Below are 16737 nucleotides of genomic sequence, written 5' to 3' on the forward strand. Positions count from 1 at the left end.
GGGCTGAGGGTGCAGGCTCTATGGTGGGGCCAGGGATGAGGGGTTTAGGGTGCATGAGGGGGCTCTGTGGTTTGTGGGGGGCTCAGGGCTGAAGCAGGGGAGTGGGGTGCGGACTTACCTCCGGCGGCTTCCAGTCAGCGGCACAGCCGGGCTGCAGAGGCAGGCTTCCCACCTGTCCTGGCACCGTAGTCCATGCCACACCCTGGAAGCGGACAGCAGCAGGTCTGGCTCCTAGGTGGAGGTGCCGAAGCGGCTCGGTGCAGCTCTCGCTTGCAGGCACCGTCCCACCCCAGCGCCCATTGGCCGTGAACTCAGGGTGGAGGCAGGGGGCAGTGCGCGGAGCCCTGTTGCCCTGCTGCCTAGAAGCTGGACCCGCTGCTGGCCGCTTCCGGGGTGCAGCGCAGTGTCGGAGCAGGTAGGCACTAGCCTGCCTTAGCTGGGCAGCACTGCCGACGGGACTTTTAGCATACCGGTCACTGGTGCTGACCAGAGCCGCTGGGTTGCTGAGCAAGGCGACCCAGTTCCTTACATGCCGCGACCCAGTACTGGGTTGCGACCTGAAGTTTGAAAAATACTGGCATACAGAACATGAAATATGGAAGACATGTTTCTGCAGGTCACGACAGTTTCCATTTTAGTTCTTTGCTCGTTTAGATCCTGGTTCAGCAAGGTACTGAAGTACATTGAAGTCAGTAGGACTAATTGTGTGATTAAAGTTATATATGTGCTAACTACCTTGCTTTATCAAAGCTTCATTTTTACAAATTACCATATATCAGACTTTTTGTTTGAGGCAACTATATGTTCCATGAACACGTTTCCATAAGAGGTTCTTTTCATCTGACCTTATCCTTTTGTCATTCCTTTCTCTTGTACTTGCTGTCCCTTTCATCTTCACCCATAACCAACTCATGCCATTGCCATCAGTCTGCTGTAGGGTTCATTATAGTGGAGTGCAGGTGTTGATATTACTAGTTGCCCAGAAGACTTTCTCACTATCTGTCTCCCCTTTCTTTTTGGTGGCAGGAAACTTAAGGAACGACTCCTTGTCTGACAGGTCACCCTGTTATCATGCATACAATTAGCAGAGGAAGCAGCCTTCAGCCATTAACACTGTGTGACCAACCGTAGGCAGGCACTAGTTTTTAGAGTTACTCCAGTTATCACTCACCTGATTACCTCTCTCTTTTTAAAATCCATTTTAAGTGAAATAGCACTGTTAACAATCCACTATGCTATATCTGATTAAAAGATAGAATGGTAAGTAACCCTATTTAAACAATCTTTTTTGATTTAAGGGAGGGTTTGAATGATTTCCAGTAACCTATTCATAACATCAAGTGAGAGATCTTTATTATTTGATTTGTTTAATATCTTCTGCTTCAGAATCCTAAATCTCAGGAGCCTGTTACACTGGATTTTCTGGATGCTGAGCTAGAAAATGATATTAAAGTTGAGGTAAGAAGCACTAGTGATGTAGTGCCTGCTTTGATGTATATATTCTTCATTGTTCAGGGTAATAGCTGAAATATAATAACTGCTGCACATTCCTCCAATTTCCTTAACCTCTTGTTCTTCTAAATGACAGATGGACTTCAGATCTTAATTGCTCTTAAAATGCAGGTTTAGTGAATAGTTTCTGAAATTTATTTTGAATCTATGTATTTTCTTCTTTTATGCACCTGGCACATTTAAAAAAACCCTGTCATTTGAAAGATTATATTTTTAAGATTAAGATTCCCGATTATTCTCTATATATAATGGGGAGTGCCATCAGGAATGGTAGAATCATTCAAAACAGTACACTTTTTTAAGAGTGCCTAGTGTGAACAATGCATGACCCACTTTATCATGTGATCAGATAAGCTCTGTTTATGACATTTCTGAAGCATGCTAATGAACTGCAGAACATATTTAAACAAAAATTCTTTCCCTCCATTTTACTAATGCAAAATTATTATTATGACTCAACAATCAATTTTAAAGCACTGAAAAATAAGCAAGTGTTCACAACAAACCCGAATCCTCCAAAACAAACAAACAAACAAACAAACAAACAAACAAAAAACCTTAAATAAGACTTGCCTATCTTATGATATCATTATAAACTCAAATTCCAGGCAAGATTTGTTAAAGATTCATACTTCTTTTGGACAAACTTGACCCAAATTATTGTTTCACAACCTCTGTAATTCAGGTTTCAGTATAGTGCCAGCTGAAAGTTGGTGGTTCCAATTAAGTACTGCATTGGACCCAAAACTCAAAGCAAAACTTGGGGAGGGTTAATCCACACAGACTGAAACAAAAAGTTTGTACGCACCCATTTTAAGACACACTATAGCTGACTTTCAAATAGCTATCATGAAAATAACTACAGCTATTAGGCAAATTGCATTAGTTCTGCATCAAAATTCCCATTGACTTCACTGGGAGTTCTGGGTTTGCAAAGAATGCAGGAATTAATACTCATCATGTTCACTGAGCCCAGTCATGCAACCATTACTCATACAAGTAGTCCTTACTGTCATGAGGAGTCTTACTACTGTCAATAATATTGCTCAACAAGAGTATGAAATACAGGATTGGGCTCTCTTTATTAGGGATAAGATAAGTAGGCTTGTATGGGCTATTATTTTCAAATGTGTCAATATGATAGTATTGCTCATAAGATGCAAAGGATCTTGGAAAACATTAATCATGTTGTACGTCACTCCTAGATTCTGATTTTCCTTTTGTCTCTTCCCCCTACCCTCTTCTTCCTTTTTTATTTTATTTTTGTTTGCTTTTTTTGGTTTTGTTTTTTCTTCATCTACTTGTATATAGATTCGGAAAAAAATGATAGATGGAGAAAGTGGGGAAAGAACATTTAAAACATTGGTCAAGTCTCAAGATGAGGTAAGATTGGAACATAGGCTGTCCTACTTTCAGAAAAGAACATTGCAAAATGATGACAAGAAACTCTATATTTTTAAGAAACTTTTAGATTACAAGAAACTTTTATATTTAAAAGCTAACATTCTGCTTTTCCAGTGTTCTATAATAGCCTCGTGGACAGGGCCGGCTCTAGGTTTTTTGCCGCCCCAAGCAAAAAAAAAAACCTCCGAGAGCGCAACTGCTGAAGCAAAAGGAAAAAAAAACCTCCCAGAATGCCACCCTGGAATTGTGCCGCCTCAAGCACATGCCTGGTTTGCTGGTGCCTAGAGCTGGTCCTGCTCTTGGATTATTCCTATACAAATATTTTCTTTCCCCCACCCTCCCCGCCCCCGAGTTGCCAACCTTCCTGGCTTGTACTAAGGGAAAGCACACATTTCTTAAGAACAAGGGTGTTTTATTTCTCTCTTTCTTTGGTGCTTCATAATCATACAAGTGTTTATAAGGCCCTGAATTCTGTTGTCAAGGATTTAGCAGAGAGTTGTCATACTTCTTTACATGAATCCCTTAGCAAAAGTCTTAAATGGTATAGGAATATGTTGCTTTGTAAGGCATTATATTCTGGTTGGATATGAAGAAAGTGGTGGGGGGAAATAATTATACAATTTACAGTTCCTAGATTAGGATTCATTACAATAAGCAAATGAATCATCCAAACAGTTACAGTGATAGTATAGATTAAATTTTACTTTGGATCTTGGTGTGCTTATGGGATAAAGTGGGTTTCTAAAGCAGTAACACAAAGCTGCTTTAAAGCTGAATGATCTGGCAGCCCCCAGTAATAGGGGAATCCATAGATGGTGTAGGTCTGCCATATGTCTGTGCCACATGTCTGTGCCACATCACTTAAGGCCCCAGGGCAGGGTGTATATCAGTGGGAGGAGTAACAACCGGAGTACAGTAGGCTGCACTCTGTTGATTCCTACCTGCCACAACAGCGCTTTGGGGTTGTATTGTAAATAGTAGGAGCAGCTTGAAGAGGCTTGAATTGCCCTTTTGTGGCCCCAGAGATGAGGGGAGATGTAAAAATTGAATAGGAAACATATAAATGTATAAAAAAAACAAAAAAAGTACATAAATCATCATTTATATATATAAATATAAACAAACCATAAAGTAGTAAACGGAATTGTTCATATGTATGCATCACTGATAGCAGCAACCTTTGTGCTGTAACTCTTGTTGCCCTTCCCCCACCAACAGCCTACATTCTTCTGTCTCCAACTCTTACGTTATGTCCAGGGGCGGCTCTATGTATTTTGCTGCCCCAAACACGGCAGTCAGGCAGCCTTCAGTGGCATGCCTGCGGGAGGCCCGCTGGTAACGTGGATTCGGCGGCATGCCTGCGGGAGGTCCGCCGGTCCCGCGCCTTCAGCGTACCCGCCGCCGAATTGCCGCCAAAACCGCGGGACCGGTGGACCTCCTGCAGGCATGCCGCCGAAGGCAGCCTGACTTCCGCCCTCACAGCGACTGGCACGCCGCCCCCCGCGGCTTGCCGCCCCAGGCACACGCTTGCTGCGCTGGTGCCTGGAGCCGCCCCTGATTAGGTCTGAACTGAAATGGTAAGATAATGTGGGCCTGAGCCTACTCTTACATTGGTGTAATGCTGGAGTAACCCCACTGAAGTCATTGAGTTAAATTTAGTTTCCCAACTTTCTGATTGCAGAAAACTAAACACCCTTGCCCCACCTCTGCCTCACCCCTTCTCTAAGGCCCCGCCTCTACTTCCCATCTCCCCTCCCTCCCTCACTATTCCTCACCCTCACTCACTTGCTCATTTTCACCAGCTGGGGGAAGGGGGTGGGGTGTGGATGGGGCTGAGGGCACTGGTTGGGGGTGCGGGCCCTGGGATGGGGCAGAGGGTTGGGGTGCGGGAGGGAGTGGGGGCTCCAGCTGGGGGTGTGGGCTCTGGGATGGGGCTGCGAATGAGGGTTTTGGGGTGCAGGAAGAGGTTCCCGGATGGAGGGTGGGGCTGAGGGGTTCGGAGTGCGGGAGGGGGTGTGGGCTCTGGGAGGGAGTTAGTGTGAGGGAGGGGGCTCAGGGCTGGGGCAGAGGGTTGGGGCATAGAAGGGGGTTTCGATGTGGGCTCCGGGCAGCACTTACCTTCGGTGGCTCCCGGAAGCAGCTGGCATGTCTCTGCGGCCCCTAGGGGGAGGCGTAGCCAGGCGGATCTGCGTGCTGCCCATGCCCACAGGCCGCGCTCCTGCAGCTCCCATTGGCCATGGTCCCCGGCCAATGGGAGCTGCAGAGCCGGCGCTTGGGCTGGGGGCAGCACGCGGAGCCTCCCTGGCCGCTCATGCGCTTAGGGACTGCAGGGACATGACAGCCACTTCCGGAAGCCGCACAGAACCAGGATACACAGGGAGCCTGCCTGCCTTAGCCCCACTGCACTGCTGACTAGACTTTTAACGGCCCAATCAGCGGTGCTGACCGGAGCTGCCAGTGTCCCTTTTCGACCGGGCATTCCGATTGAAAACTGGATGCCTGATAACCCTAGTTAAACTGGTGTGAGGTCAGAGTCAGGTCCCACTTATTTCATTTGCCTGTGAAGTATGTATTGCACTATAAAATTATGATAATAATCATAGCATTCTCACTCTCATCGCATTTAGGTTATTTTATTTTTAACAAAAGAATCTGCAATAACAATGCAATATGAGCAGATGCAAGACTTTTTCATGAGGATGACAGTTTGATAAAATGAGGGAAAGACAGAAAATGATGCAAATGGGCATGTTATGTTTGTTTTCCTTCCGTAAATTCTTGAAATCCTGGAAAACCTGAGGACCAGTGTTTAAATCAGTCTCCCTTGTAGGACCAGCACTTACTCCACCTATTAGTTTGGCATGATAAGAGGGTCATGTTACACATGATGAATTAATCTTCAACAATATCTCCAATGTTATGCACAATCCAGACTTTTCTTTAACATTAAGCATATGTGTCTTATATTTCCAAGTTCTTTTTTACCTGTACACATATCCATTGCAACTACAATAATAAAATCCCCCCCTCCAATAACGTCTGAGATACCCATTGTCTATCCCACAACATGTGAGAGTCCTGGCAGAGTGCAGAATTCTGTTCTAATCTGATCTGATCCCTCAGGAGCTCTTTAATGAACTTAAAATCAAAAAGGAACCCTACAAAAAATGGAAACCTGGACAAAAGAATAGCACAAGCATGTAGGGACAAAATCTGAAGGTACATCTACACAACCATTATACACCCACGGGTGGTCCGGGTCAGCTGACTCAGTTTGTGGGGCTGTAAAATTACTGTGTAGATGTTTGTATTCAGGCTGGAGCCTGAACTCTGGCACCCTGTTAGTGTAGAAGGTCTTATAACCCAGGCTCCAGTCTGAGCCTGAATGTCTATACAGCAATTTTTAGCCCCACAGCTCGAGCCCACTGATCTGCCCAGCTGCGCCTGTGTCATGGGTCTTTTATTCCAGTGTAGAGGAACCCAGAAAGGCTAAGGAACAAAATTAATTACATCTAGCAAGAGACATAAAAGACAACATGAAGACATTCTTTAAATATATACATACATACATATATGCATCCTTTAAAAACAAGGAGCAAGGGAAAGGTGAAGGAAAGTGCATGACTTCTACTTAGTGGGGAAGGAGAGCTAATAGTGGATGACATCAAGAAGGCTGTGGTGTTTAATGTCTGTTTAGTTTCAATCTTTACTAAAAAGATAAATTTTGAACAGATACTTAAAACAAATAATATTAGCAACAAGGGGGAAGGAATGCAAGCTAAAATAGGGAAATAACAAGTTAAAGAATGTTAAGATCAATGCATTCAAGTTGGCAGAACCTCACTAGGTTCTTTCTCACCCTACATTTCTTAATATATTGGATTTATATCTCTCTATTTATTTTCAGAATATATGTAGTGTGTATAGCTGCAATGCAAGCTCTCCTACACTGTTCTGTCAATATGCCAGAATACTGGCCTGTAGGACTCACCTCTAGGGGGAATCATAGAAGATTAGAGTTGGAAGAGACCTCAGGAGGTCATCTAGTCCAACCCCCTGCTCATAGCAAGACCAACCCCAACTAAATCATCCCAGCCAGGCTTAGTCATGCCGGGCCTTAAAAACCTCTAAGGATGGAGATTCCACCACCTCCCTAGGTAACCCATTCCAGTGCTTCACCACCCAACTAGTGAAATAGCTTTTTTCTAATAGCCAACCTAGACCTCCCCCACTATAACTTGAGACCGTGGCTCCTTGTTCTGTTATCTGCCACCACTGAGAACAGCCTAGCTCCATCCTCTTTGGAACCCCCCTTCAAGTAGTTGAAAGCTGTTCAGTTTCCATGCCCAATTAATCCTTGGCTATCTGCTGATATCCTGAACAAAGGTGCCCATATGATGCCAAATGTATATAATAGTAACTTTTGTGATCTGGACACCTGTCCACTAGAAAGTAGACTGAAATCTCCAATTCATTTCACACAGTTCATTGAACAGCTCTTGTATGACAGAAGTACTACTGACCTTGGCCAGGTTACAGCTAGAGACCCAGTAGTGATTGGTTTCCATTACCCATCCTCTGAGTCCCGTGTGGGACATGGTGAGAATATTACATACTCATAGTCATCTTGGCATAGGGAAATTCCTTGTGTCCTTAATCTTTCTTGAAGTCACAAATGCAAGAGAAAGATAAGGTGCATTTACTGCTTTTTTTTAAGTGGATGTGTAGTGTGACAATCAATAGTACTAAGTAAATAAACATGGGTAAGATCTGTGCTGAATAAGTTCACCCATCTATAAGACTTAAGTCAAAAATATCTCCAAGCATTTCAAGCATCTTCTTTGTGGCAAAATGGCTCTTAGATTGTTTACACCTGCCCTGCTGTGCTGAGAAATAACAAGAGAAGAGAGATTTATTTAAGTTATAAAAGTCAGAATGGAACCAAAAACACCTTTTTTCATAATCATGTTAATTTTTGTGTTTTTATTTTTGCACAGGGACAGAAATAACATGTACTGTAGCACATATGAACAGTATTAGTAATGTTGTGATGCAGCAGCTGCACAGATTTTATTGCAGACATCCTCATAAATCTTTGTCTCTGACTATAAAGCAGTAATATGCTACAGCTGGCATATACTTATAATTTTTAATGTGGAAAAATGAGTAAAACTGCTCCAGCGGGGTGCATTAATGATGATTAAATCTTCTACGGGAAGTCAGGGGACCTTTTAAACTGTCTGTCGTGTCATCTTTCATTCCAGAAGCAAGTGAATTGAAAAGCTAACTTTAATCTCATACTTCACGAAAACACTGATGCTCATGCTTAACTTTACACAAATGAGTTGTCCTATTCACTGTAATGGGACGTCTCATGTACATAAAGTTAAGCAAATACATAAGTGTGTGCATGACCAGAGCCATAGAGTATTTATCCCTGTATATACAATGTCCCAGAGACACAGACAAGCAGACATTAGTATATATAAGTATGTACAGGCATAGTGGTTTGTTATTATAGGGTTGCTTATAAATGCTTTGCTGCTGTCACTAGTTTTTTGTTTAGATACAAGATCACTGGGCCATTCTTATGGGGGGGGGGAGACTCTTTCCTGTATTTAAAATAAACAATAAACAAGAAAAAGAAGTAATCTGACAAATAGACACTAAGGGTAAATGGACAGGCCAAATTTATGGTTCGTTATACTTGACACAGCACTTCTAAAATTCTTTATTAGATTTAAAGAATGCAGATGACTCTGTAACATCTGTTCTAAATGTGGAAATTGTTGAAGAAATGTAATTGCAAAGCAGGTCACATTTTAATGAAAGGAGCAAAAGAATTCCAACAGCTTGTTTGTTATTGAGTTTTACATTCCTTTCACCTCAGTAATAAACCAAAACCTGGCATTTACTGAGCCTCCAGTGGCAATGATATACTTGTTTATCAAAATTGCTTTCCAGAGGTATATTGACAAAGGAAATCGAACGTATACATGGACCGCTGTGAATGGCACAGATTACAGGTAATTAATTTGTTTTTTAATAGAAAGTGTTGGTTTGTTTGTTTTGATGAATAATTTTATTCTTATTAGTTATAACACTAAAAAGCCTAGGAACTGACTCTCTCTGCCCAAAAGAATGGAGAGACAAACATTGGTGCAGTGCATCTTCCTTGAGGACCTAATGGTATAAGGTCCAGTCCTGCAGGCCTTAAAAAACAAAAACAAAAACAAAAAAAACCCCACTCCCATTGCCCATGAGTGTTTTGCTGAAGGAAGCGTACAGAGTCAAGTCCTCAATCTTTTGTGGAGCTTTCTAAACAACTCACATACTAGCAAAGTTTCACCATACTTACTAAGAAGATTGTGTGGTTCATGGTATCAATATTAAGTGGACCTTATCTTTTCAGGGATCTCATAAATTCTGCAAGACTCTTAAAATCTTTGTAGTGTTTGATTTGTAACTGTGTCTTTGGTTGTGGTCCTCTCCCTCAGCTCCTCTTCTAATCCCACCTTTTCTTGCAGTCTCTCCAACAATAATTTCCATTCCCACACTGGCCTTTGCAAGTAAAATTTTAAAAAATAAAATAAAAAAGGAAGCGCTAATGTTTCATGCCTTTACAAAACAAGCAATATCTCAACCTTATTTTGTGTAAACCTCCTTCTCAATCTTATATTCATTATTTGTCATGTCATGTCATATCTAACCTACCGTGTCACATTTTGGCAAGCAAGTACTGTGGTATTATCACTCTAATGTGCAGTTGCATTTAAGAGGCCATATACAAATGTTAAATAACAATTATATTATTTTGTATATAAAATTGTATGGCTATAGATAACAGCAGAGAAAGATAACACTCTTTGGAAAAGGTGCACCACACTTTCTCACAATTGGCCTGAAATGCATGATTTCAAACACTATAGCTACACATCGCTGTGACACTGGAAGGGATGCGACATCCCCTTCCTAAAGTATTTGGGCTGAACTTGGTCCAATAAAGTTATCAGACTTTAGTTTCAAAGCTGAATACTTTTAAGATTACCAACATTGGGCCCAAATTCTATGAAGTTCTGAATATCCAAGTTAGGGCACTCAGGACCTTTCAGGACTGGACAAATTGTCACAAAGCAGAATCACCATCAGTGCAGTGTTTTGCCTATGTAGTGTGAAACTGGAAACAACATTGAAAGGATTATTTTATTTTAATAAAAATATGTAATATTGGGAGTTTTACCCACAATAATAATAGTTGCATTACTATGATGTCTAGAGACCAAGTTGGGGTAGTAGGCACTGTGCAAATATATAATGAATGACAGTCTCTGACCAAAATATTTTACAAAACAAACAAACAAAATACCCACCCCCTGAACCTAGTTGTTGTGAATTAAAACAAAGAGCTGGCTTGATCTATACAATTCAGAACCTTGTTTTTCTGTTATTACCCCCATTTTTATTTTCTGAAGGAAAGCAGGGTATGTTTCATCCTGTCGTGCTATCTAGTACGCAGTACAGATGCTTATTTGATTTATATGTGTTCTCACTTCATACCAAATTCCTCTCATAGCTGTTTTTCATAGGCTGAGAGACAGCAGTTAATCTCCTGGGTTCACATTGCCGCAGTCCCATTAAACATAAAATTATAGATTTTAATTAGTAGTTTCTGTTAGCAATAACTGTTAATGGCAGGTAAACCTCTCCTGATTTCCCTCGAGGGGAACTGATAGAAGGCTATCACTAAATAATCAGGAATCTCACTTCTGTGATGTTTAAATGGCAAATGCATTATTAAAGGTAATCTTGCTTATGGCCCAGTTGTACAACTTGTTTTAATGTTAATTTCTGCAGCCATCCATTAGAAACCAGTGGTAAAATGCACTTTTATGTTAATGAAAATTGAGTGCAAACATTAAGGATGTGGGATGAAGTAGATACGTCTCTGATGGGGATTTATACCCGTTGCCTTTAACATCCTTTTTTAAAAGTTCTGCTCTCAGATGCATGCATTGATTTTTAGTGGCAAAACCAAAAGGCAGAATCATTTCTAAACAATAATGGATATTGAAATCAAAGGAGGTGCATTATAAAATATATTGTACATCTTAAGGCACTCTTATATAATCCAGTTCAAAGAATTATTTTGTCCAGAAGTAACTGCATTACTTTAAGAAGATATTCTATCTCTCAGAGATAATGTAAATTCAAGAACTACAAGTTTGTGCATTACATATCAGTAGCTGACTTATTACTAAAAGGGGACTCGGTCATCATCATACTCTTTTCATAGCAGTTCAGAATTATGTGTGATTTTTTTCAGCTGTTCTTTAAGCCTAACTTTCAATGGATATATCCATAAAAATTGTGACTGGCCTATGAATTTTATGATGGGTGCAGATCCTGGAATGCCTCCCACTTTACTTCAGGCCCCTATTACATGTAGTTAATTTCAACCCCATTGAGGTGCCTAAAGTTAGCACTATGGCAGTGTGGGACTGTATATAATTATCAAATCATCTCATCTCACAATAATTTCATCCCCAACTTGTTAATTGTTTTCAAAGACACATCAAAGCTGACTTGAGAAAACTGCTTTAAAATTTCTAAGTTTTCTCCACTGAGCTAAATGTGTCTTTATGTCTTTGTTTATGCCTTTGTTATTTCTGTTGCAGTTTGGCCTTGGTATTACCATCCTACAGCTTTTACTACATTAAAGCCAAAATAGAAGAACCAATAACTCAGGCCAGATGTAAGTACTTTGAAGGTTCTCTGGGTTCCAACCTACTTCTGACACACAGACATTTTAAAAATTTAATTTTGAAATTCATAAAGTGTGTGGAGTTCCCTAATGTTATCATAATGTACCCAAAATCTACAGCAATGATTCTAACCCATTGTAAACATTCAAGGTACAAGAAATATTCTACATAGCTAGAATATGTGCAGGTACCCCAACTTTGCTCCTTCCCTTTTGCTATGTACCTATAGAATCATTGCTTTGTGTATCCTCTGTTGGTGTCGTTTTAAGGGTCTGCTAGCTGACATTTAAATATTCCACCTGTTAAATATTAATGTATAGGCTATAGAGCAAAGCTTCTTTTCATAGTTTGCAGTAATTACAGTGCTGTATAAAGCAATTTCTCATGCTGCTCTTATAAATAAAGTAATATTAGGGGCTATTTAGTTTTGGCTTACAGTTAAGCTTTTATGTTGCACTTTGTAAATAGTTTCAGTGGATGTCTATGAATCTTATTTGAATGACACTCATTTTAAGCCACTTTCAGATTCTAGAAAACGGACTGGAAATAATATGTATGATGTATTTCCAGCTATAAAGTTTTGTTTATTTTGTTTGACCATAGTTGAGCCAGTAAATGAAGCATGAGCCGTCAGATCCTTTTAACTTTATCCAAGTGTTAATCCAAACCTGAATGAATTCCATTTTTGCATTTAGAAATATATGTATGTAAAAACTTACTTACAAGGACAAAACATTTTCCACGTTTGTTACAAGTCTCCTTGTCAGTCATAGCTGCTATTATCTCAGAGAAGACGTGGTTAGAAGTTGTTTAATTGACAACCATGTCATCTATTATCATATGCAGGGTAGGAGATAACACGATAAGCTTTTACCAACCAGTCATTTTGTATGATTTAGTTCTTAACTTTATCAAATAGGGACTAGTGATTAAAGTATTAATGAGTGAAAAAAGTGGTTCTATTTATGGACTAGATCTATTGATGTCGCACCGGCATCAATATACCCTGCAAAATAGACCCTTGAAATAGCCACAGTATATAGAGGTTACCTCAGAAATAATACACAAGGACATACACTCCAGTCTTCAAAGATGTTTGTCTTTTTCCCATACTACAGCTTTGCATAAATTGAACCTATGATCTATTCACAATATTTTTATTCAAGGGGTGGTTGAATAAAATATTGGTTTGTGACCCCTTTTGCTTTACCCTGTTTTTTTCTGTTTCCCTGCTTTCTCTTTCTGATGGATTTTCACAGTCAAAAAGGGCAAGTATATTCTTGTTGCTCAATTTCCTTCTGTTTACTGCAGTTGATATTTTCCACTTATATTTCCATTCCTACTGGACATTCTCCTTTGTATTCTTCATTTCTGGACTTCTCCCATGATCATTGGGTACCATAGCAACAGCAAGGGGGAGGGGAATCTATAAAATGTTTTTGTGTTTTCATGCACATTTCAATTTGTTGCTAATCTCTAATTCCTGTTTGTCTGATCCTGTCACCTGTTGGTTCATGCTGATGCTCAGATATATCATTCCTTTTTTTAAGACCACTCTTTTCAATAACATTGAAAGGGACTTACTGTAAAAGTTATGCTTTATAACTTTATTGATGAAAATATTAGAGATAAATGTTTTCCTTGATGTTCTCAATCCTAAACATTCCAAGTATTTTGAATTATCACATTATAATGATAATGGAAATGTCACATATACTTTGGATTATCATATTGTCATGATAATGAAACAATGACTCAGACTTAACTTGCTTCTATTGTTCTGTTATTGCTTGATGTATTGCTGTATAATAATCAGATCATTTCTTCCTGCAATGTGGAATACTGATGATGGTATAGTACATTAGTTAGAAAAATGTTCTTTAGAGATCACATATTTTAAAATTCACAGATGCATGCAGAAATTATCCAAGTAATTTTACAAAATTCTGTTTACATATCTGATATTCAACCTTCATCTTTGTAGATTCAGAAACTCTAAAGATTGATCACTTTGATGAAGCTGGCTATACCTTTATAGCACCAAGGTTGGTCAATTTCCCAGTTCTAAGCATTATACACAGCAGTAAATAAGAAGTCTTGATCAGGTTAGTGACATTTATGAAGCATGGACTTGCCCAATAAAATTTAATTTTGCACATGAAATGTGCTGGGGGAAATTATTACGTATAAGAGCAATGGTTAAACTCAGATTTCCAAGTTTAGATATCATTTTTATTGGAAGAATATGGGTAACATCTTCTCAGGCTACTTCATCTCATAGTTTATCATATAGCACTCCATACTTTGCAGTGTTATAATATTTGGAAGGATAAAAGAAAAAAATTGCTACCTCCGAGTAAGCCTCATTTATTTATTTATTGAAAGGTAGTGTGGTCTAGTGAATACAGCGTTGGGACTCAGGAGTTCTTAATTCTATTCCTGGATCCAGATGATATTTGACAAACTGGCTTAACCTATCCATGCCTCAGGTTCCCCACTTGTAAAATCGGTATAATAATACTTATCTCTTTTGTAAAGGCTTTTGAGGTTTAAGGATGAAGAGTATTTCCATAAGAGCTACGATTGCAATTATTGGGTGTAACGCCATTGACTTCAGTGGAGTTACAACAGGGATGAATCTGATCCAGTAAGGGCATTAGTTTCCTGGGTTTTCCCAAGGAATTCTACTTTCCTAGTCCATTGTATTTGTGCAACTGAAACATATTAGTATAAATACTCTTGCTTTAGTCAGTCTTTATATGTAGCATCTTAAAAAGACAGTGGTGATAAACAATGGAGAAATCATCTATACACAATCAGTCTAGATTGATTCAAACTCATTCTAGCTCAAAAGCTCAAGCTTTTTTAGCACACTAAAGATGTATTCTAAAAGAAATCGCATGTAAAGCAAATAGTTGTGGGGTGGGTTTTTTTGTTGTTTGGGCCCCCTTGCCCCCAAACTCAAAGCAATCTAAAACTGATCAGGAGCATTTAATTTTCTTGGAGAGTCGGAGGCATTGATAATGGAATGTAGCATTGATAAAGGATACTTGATTCTGCAACTAATATATGTGGGCAGAACCAGGCACAGAGCCCCATTGAATTGCTGACCATAGGACTGGGGTCTAAATTCTGCCTGGGTTCTTTTTGGTCATAGTGTAATAAGTGAATGGCAGGAAGGTGGGTTCTTTCTAAAGAAATGTTTGAACCAACTTTTCCCTTTGCATAGCATATACATTGTTTTTTGAAAATGAGCTACTTCCCTATAGCACTGGTAATTGTTCAACACCTATCTTCTCTTTATCATTTACTCTTCTATGGAAAATCTAGTGCATATTTTAATATGAAATGAATGCATTTAATGCCACTTGCTAGCTAATGTTTCCCCTTAAAGTGAACAGTGATTTTTAGCATATTTACTTATGGCTCTGCTTCAGAGAATCACACGAGGTATGTGGTCATACCAAATATGTGTAAATAAACCCACTTTACCCAGGTGAATTTTGTGGGGGGAGGGAGTAGTTAGTCTCTAATTCAGTTTTAATAGTGTACAATCTCCAGTCAAGGGCCTCCAATCTTAAGAGGTCATTTAAACAATAAGATTTCCAGTATATTTTGGCTAAAGATTGCCTCTACTTAACCAATAATTTAGGTTGCTCCCTTGGCTGGGTCACGTAAAACACTTTAGAAGATGGCGAGGAAACTGGTCTCTTCCTATTGAATTCTGCAAAGAGGGTAAACGGAATTTTGCAGAATCCTGTTCCATTGTCTGTTATAATATACTATCACTGATCTGAGGGCCTGCAAAGCTCTGCCTGGCTTGCAGGAAATGCGAGCCATTTCTTATCAGCACCAGTCGCACCTGAAACAAATCTAACAAGATTGATGTTTTGTTGTTTTTCAGAGAATACTGTAATGATGTAAAAGTATCATACAACAACACTGAATTTCTTTTAAATTTCAATGAGTTTATTGATCGAAATACCCCAAACAGCCCTTCATGTAAGTATTCTATTCCATTCACTAAAATTATTTTCACAGGGAGATATAAAAATATGAAAACCGCTGCAAGACAATAGCTTTCACTATGCCAGTGTTTTAAGATTGTTTTCTGTATTTATTTGCTTAATGGAATTACATACAGGCCAGAGCATTGAACTTATCAGAGGTTTTATTTATATCCAAGAGAGCACTGGTAAGATTGGTTTGCAGATTGCTGTGACCATCGAGAAATCTCCCTAAATAATATGAAGCAAAATGTATTAAAAACTTACAAACTTCCCTCATGGATTGTTTTCCAGCAGCATCCAAAATGCCAGTCAGTTCCCTTCTACACTCCCTCACTGTTTCTGGTTCACATTTTTGTCAGCCAACACAATGCCACAGGCAGAATTTAAAAGAAAGAAAAAATCTTTGTCTTCTATCTAATATTTACCGACATCCACAGTCAGTTTCAACACTGGCCTAAGGGTATAAAGACCTTTCAGATAGATCCGTTCTGAAGATTGTAGCATATCCCTTCAAATAGTTGTGAGCCCTCTAGTGGGCCTTTTATTTCAGAAGGCACCAGAAACTAACAAAGCAGGTGTGGAAGCACATGCTAAGCATTCTATGCTTGCTATCGTTAGTAAACATGGTTATTCGGAACCCAGCTTTGTCCGTGTGTATTCTTCCTATTCTGAATGTTGTGAGTAAAGAGAGTAAAGACACAATTATTGTTAGGGTCTGGTGGCTTCTACAGCAGAAGACAGGGAGGTCCACTAGAGGGCTCACAGACATATTCCTGTTCACTACAAAGACATATTCCTTTTATAGTTTTGCTTTATCATTTCCCTTCATGTGCATGGATTCCATTGAATTTTGAAGTCTGGGTACTGGAACGAGTGCTTACAAATGGAACATGCAGTATTCCTGTAAAATAGACAAGACATAGGATGGCAATTTGTTAGATCCTAGCTCAAGAAACCATTCCATGACATCGATGATCTCTCCAATTATCACCCCAGTGCAAATCTTCTTCTGTTAGGGAAAGTTGCTGAGAAAGATGTGGCAGAGCAGG

General features: G+C 39.6%; 1 protein-coding gene across 4 annotated transcripts in view; it reads left to right on the forward strand.

The window, feature by feature from the left end:
- CACNA2D1 (calcium voltage-gated channel auxiliary subunit alpha2delta 1) overlaps positions 1-16737 on the forward strand; it is a 677013-nt gene that overhangs the window by 620116 nt on the left and 40160 nt on the right. For 2 of the 4 annotated variants that reach the window (XM_065420204.1, XM_065420221.1), the window contains 6 exons: positions 1387-1458; positions 2824-2895; positions 8881-8942; positions 11592-11668; positions 13663-13723; positions 15583-15680. In XM_065420204.1, coding sequence (XP_065276276.1) covers positions 1387-1458; positions 2824-2895; positions 8881-8942; positions 11592-11668; positions 13663-13723; positions 15583-15680 — 442 coding nt within the window. Of the gene's footprint in view, positions 1-1386; positions 1459-2823; positions 2896-8880; positions 8943-11591; positions 11684-12937; positions 12947-13662; positions 13724-15582; positions 15681-16737 lie in introns of all 4 variants that reach the window. The other 2 variants (XM_065420213.1, XM_065420229.1) reach the window with 2 other exon arrangements.

This window comes from Emys orbicularis, chromosome 1 (genome assembly GCF_028017835.1).
Source record: "Emys orbicularis isolate rEmyOrb1 chromosome 1, rEmyOrb1.hap1, whole genome shotgun sequence".
Lineage (NCBI taxonomy): Eukaryota > Metazoa > Chordata > Testudines > Emydidae > Emys > Emys orbicularis.